A 4,270-nucleotide genomic window follows, 5' to 3' on the forward strand; every position below is an offset into this window, starting at 1 on the left:
AGGGGTCTTCTACAGCTGGCACATCCGATGCCTGATAGCGTCTCTCTGGATAGCTGTCTCTCTGTTTCTCCAGCAACGTGTAGAAGATGCTGTAGAGAATGGCATTTATTAGAGGAAATTTCCAGAGGAATACTGAGGCTTGGTTTATGTGAAGGGAAAGGCTTATTTGGATTCTTTGCTTTCAGATTCCTGCAGTGGAGGGGAATCTGAATGAATCTGAGTACACAGCTTGTGGGATGGGTCTGTGAGCATGGACAGGGAGGAGATGTGGGGACACAGAAGCGGCTCCCAGCAGGGACATAGGAAGGCAACAGGCACATGGGCAGGTGGTGAGAGGGAGCTGCTGCCAGAAATGCTGTGCGAGGGAGGGCTCAGGCACCTCCTTGCCAGCCCCTGCAGGGCAGGCACCTTCCCTGGGACACCCCCTGCTCTCCTCTGCCACCAGCACAGCCTCTGCCCTCAAGCCCCCGCTGTCCCCAGCAGGAGCTGCCTCCTCTGCAGGCAGAGCTGCAGCACAGGAGGGTGTGCTGAGTGTCCGTCTGTCCCTCCCTGGCCTTGCCTCCCCTGGCAGCAGCACGCTGCCATTCCTCCTGGCTTCTCCACCTGGCCGTGCTGCTGCTGCTCTTGTTCCCAGGCTGCCTGGGGATGGGGGTTTCACCTGCCCATGGAGTGAGCCCTCGGGGTGCTTGGGGGAAGGGGAGTACGGGGACAGGGTGAGGGGTCTGGAGATGAGCACTTGGAGCCTGGATTCTTCTGCTCTCAGCAGCATCCATTCTTTTTCAGGTGCACTTCTGTGTGCAACTGTCTTGTAGATCAAAGAAGTGCCAGCAGAGGGCAGCTGATAGCAGGACTGATGGACTTAGGGTCTAAACACTCTAAAGGACTCTGGGCTGTAAGGGTACAGTCCCTTTGTCTCTGAGGATCTACAGGGTCTTACTTGGAGTGCAGGAGAGATGCCAGGACTTCTGACTTAAAAGCAGCCTTCAGGTGTCTTGGGGCAGCTAGAATAAAAAATACAAAAAAATATATAAAAATAAAAATCCCAACAGCACTCCTGAGCAGTTGGTTTGAATGTGAGCCAAACTGGGGAAAAGTCTTCGATATTAGGAGTAAAGTAAAGCTGAGATGACACCAAATTCCTCTTTATGTCTGGCTGTAGCACAGGACTGACTCTTCCATTGCCCACAGCAAAGTCTCCTGCTCCCAGGGACACCCTAAGGTAGGACCAAGTAGAACTCAGGAAAGGGACCTGCCATATGCCTGCCTGGATGTGGAATCATTTGGGGAGATTTAAATGAGAAATGGTGGGAGTTTTCCTCTGCTAAGTAGGATGTACGTTATTAACGTCTTTCTATTCTTTGAGCAGAACCCGATGCGACTTAACAGCAGATGTCCAACAGCAGCTCCATCACCGAGTTCCTCCTGCTGGCATTCGCAGACACGCGGGAGCTGCAGCTCCTGCACTTCGGGCTCTTCCTGGGCATCTACCTGGCTGCCCTCCTGGGCAACGGCCTCATCCTCACCGCCGTAGCCTGCGACCACCGCCTCCACACCCCCATGGACTTCTTCCTCCTCAACCTCGCCCTCCTCGACCTGGGCTGCATCTCCACCACTCTCCCCAAAGCCATGGCCAATGCCCTCTGGGACACCAGGGCCATCTCCTATCAAGGGTGTGCTGCACAGGTCTTCTTTTTTGTCTTCTTCATTGGAGCAGAGTATTCCCTTCTCACCATCATGTCCTACGACCGCTATGTTGCCATCTGCAAGCCCCTGCACTACGGGAGCCTCGTGGGCAGCAGAGCTTGTGCCCAGATGGCAGCAGCTGCCTGGGGCAGTGGCTTTCTCAATGCTGTCCTGCACACGGCCACTACATTTTCCCTGCCCCTCTGCCAAGGCAATGCAGTGGACCAGTTCTTCTGTGAAATCCCCCAGATCCTCAAACTCTCCTGCTCAGATGCCTACCTCAGAGAAGATGGGGCACTTGTGTTTAGTGTTTCTTTAGTATTTGTTTGTTTTGTTTTCATTGTGCTGTCCTATGTGCAGATCTTCAGGGCAGTGCTGAGGATGCCCTCTGAGCAGGGCCGGCACAAAACCTTTTCCACGTGCCTCCCTCACCTGGCCATGGTCTCCCTGTTTGTCAGCACTGCCATGGTTGCCTACCTGAAGCCCCCCTCCATCTCTTCCCCATCCCTGGACCTGGTGGTGGCAGTTCTGTACTCCGTGGTGCCTCCAGCAGTGAACCCCCTCATCTACAGCATGAGGAACAAGGAGCTCAATCATGTGCTCTGGAAATTGATGACTAGATGTGTTTCGGAAGCAATAAATTTCCATTCTACCTCTGCAGATGACTAATAATGTCAATGACTACAAGAACAACTAATATTATAGATATGATTATTTTTGTGTGTTTGTATATTTATGAGTGTTTTCGTTACAGAACTTTCTTTGTTTTAATACGGCTAAAGTTGCCCATTAAAATGGTATGATTCATCTGATTTCTTTTACAGTATGTACCTGTCGAGTCTAGCTCAGAGATGCTGTATATGAGGAGCCAGGCCTTCTGTGAATTGAAATAAAAGAAAGGAGCCTGCACTGCCTTCCTTGTGTGACGTCCTTCCTGTGAGAGCTGCTCGGGCTCTGCAGGGGCAGTGCCACGTGCAGGGCTGCAGAGGAAAAGAGTCCCATCCCAGCAGCACGGCCAGGGAGCACCAGCGCTTGGGGCATGCCGAGCTGCTCTCTTGCCACTGCCCCCCTCTCGTGCTGAGCCCTGCTGGTGGGGTCAGGCCCGGCTGCTCCTGTAGCTTGGTGCCAGTGCTGCTGTGGGGCTGTGCTGGGACTGCAGGCAGGGACAGGCAGTGGGCACGGCAGTGGCACAGCCGGCCTGCGCTGCAGCACTTCCCTCCTAAGGGGGGATCTCCTCCAAGGTGGACTGACCACAGCTCAAGGGCTCAATCTGCTGTGAGCAGGCAGAGGAGAGCTCTGCAGCCCCAGGGCACGCAGCAGCCCCAGCAAAGGAGTCTGGCGAGTGATTTGACTGCAAGGTCCCTCCTGTCCTAGCACCTCCCAGAACTGGCACGGCACTGGCTCCTGTGTGTCAGAGAGGCTGGGAGCCCAGGAGCTGTGCCATGGGCTGGAAGGAGCACAACCAGATCTCTTCTACCTGGGCAGATTCTGGGCCAAAAAGGGGGTGTTTTGTAGGTGTGGTATTACGAGATCAGTGTTGCCTCAGAAGCTCCAAGTCCAGTAGGCAGCTAATGGCTGTTAAGTGGCCTGTGAGGTGACTTTTTTCTGAAGAAGCTGACAGGTCATCCCTTGACTCCTGGCTGGCATCTGTGCCTTTAGGCTCACATCTGCTGGTCTCCATGATAGGACACTCTTGTTTAGTGTTTATTTATCATTAGTTTGTTTTCTTTTCATTGTGTTGTCCTATGTGCAGATCTTCAGGGCCTTGCTGAGGATGCCCTCTGAGCAGGGCCGGCACAAAGCCTTTTCCACGTGCCTCCCTCACCTGGCTGTGGTCTCCCTCTCTGTCAGCACTGCCACAGTTGCTCACCTAAATCCTCCCTCTATTTCTTCCCCATCCCTGGACCTTATCATGTCATTTCTTTATTCGATGTTGCCTCCAGCACTGAACCCCCTCGCCTACAGCATGCGGAACAAAGAGCTCAGGCATGCTGTGTGGAAACTGATGACTGGATGTGTTCCAAAGGCAAGAAGTTTCCAGTCTCCTTCGGCATATGACTCATAATGTCATTAGTTACAGGAAAAACTATTTTTTTTTTGTATCTTTATTACAGGCTTTTCATATCTTTAATTATGATATTGTTGCCCATTAAAATGATATGGTGCATCTCAAGGCCAGCAGCAGGCCCAGGCCTTGGAAGATGCTGGTGAGTGTCTATGATGAGACTCTAACTTTGTGTTTCAAGGAACAGCTGGTGAGGGTTGATGAGACACAGGTGAAATGATGGAAATGCTGGGATGAGAGCAAGGTGGTGGAAAGAGAAGGGTGTCTGCAGACTTCAAGGAAATAGGGCAAAGTGTGGGACAGCATAGGGAAGCCTGCAGAGGAGAAGGCAGAGGGTGCTGGCAGGAATGGAAGGCCCCAACAGCCCTGATATTTTTGTCCCCTTGGCTAGAGCTTCTGAGGAGACGAGATAGAGTCATTGCAATGGGGCCTCACTGCTTCCTTGATACCCTGTGCAGGGGTGGGGAGGTGTCCTAATGAAGTTCTTCTCGTGGCATCACACTGCCCACCACATCATACAGA

At 52.7% G+C, this 4,270-nt stretch overlaps 1 protein-coding gene across 1 annotated transcript; it reads left to right on the forward strand.

Annotated features, from left to right (window-relative positions):
• The first annotated feature begins 1,389 nt into the window (after positions 1–1,389).
• On the forward strand, positions 1,390–2,352 carry LOC136787578 (olfactory receptor 14C36-like). Its single transcript, XM_066984890.1, has one exon. It carries the CDS (start codon positions 1,390–1,392, stop codon positions 2,350–2,352), a length of 963 nt encoding a protein of 320 aa, XP_066840991.1.
• The last annotated feature ends 1,918 nt before the right edge of the window (positions 2,353–4,270 follow it).

This window comes from Anser cygnoides, chromosome 30, assembly GCF_040182565.1.
Source record: "Anser cygnoides isolate HZ-2024a breed goose chromosome 30, Taihu_goose_T2T_genome, whole genome shotgun sequence".
Lineage (NCBI taxonomy): Eukaryota > Metazoa > Chordata > Aves > Anseriformes > Anatidae > Anser > Anser cygnoides.

Coding starts and splice junctions, on each gene's coding strand:
- LOC136787578 (XM_066984890.1), top strand. CDS start 1,390: ATGTCCAACAGCAGCTCCATCACCGAGTTCCTCCTGCTGGCATTCGCA.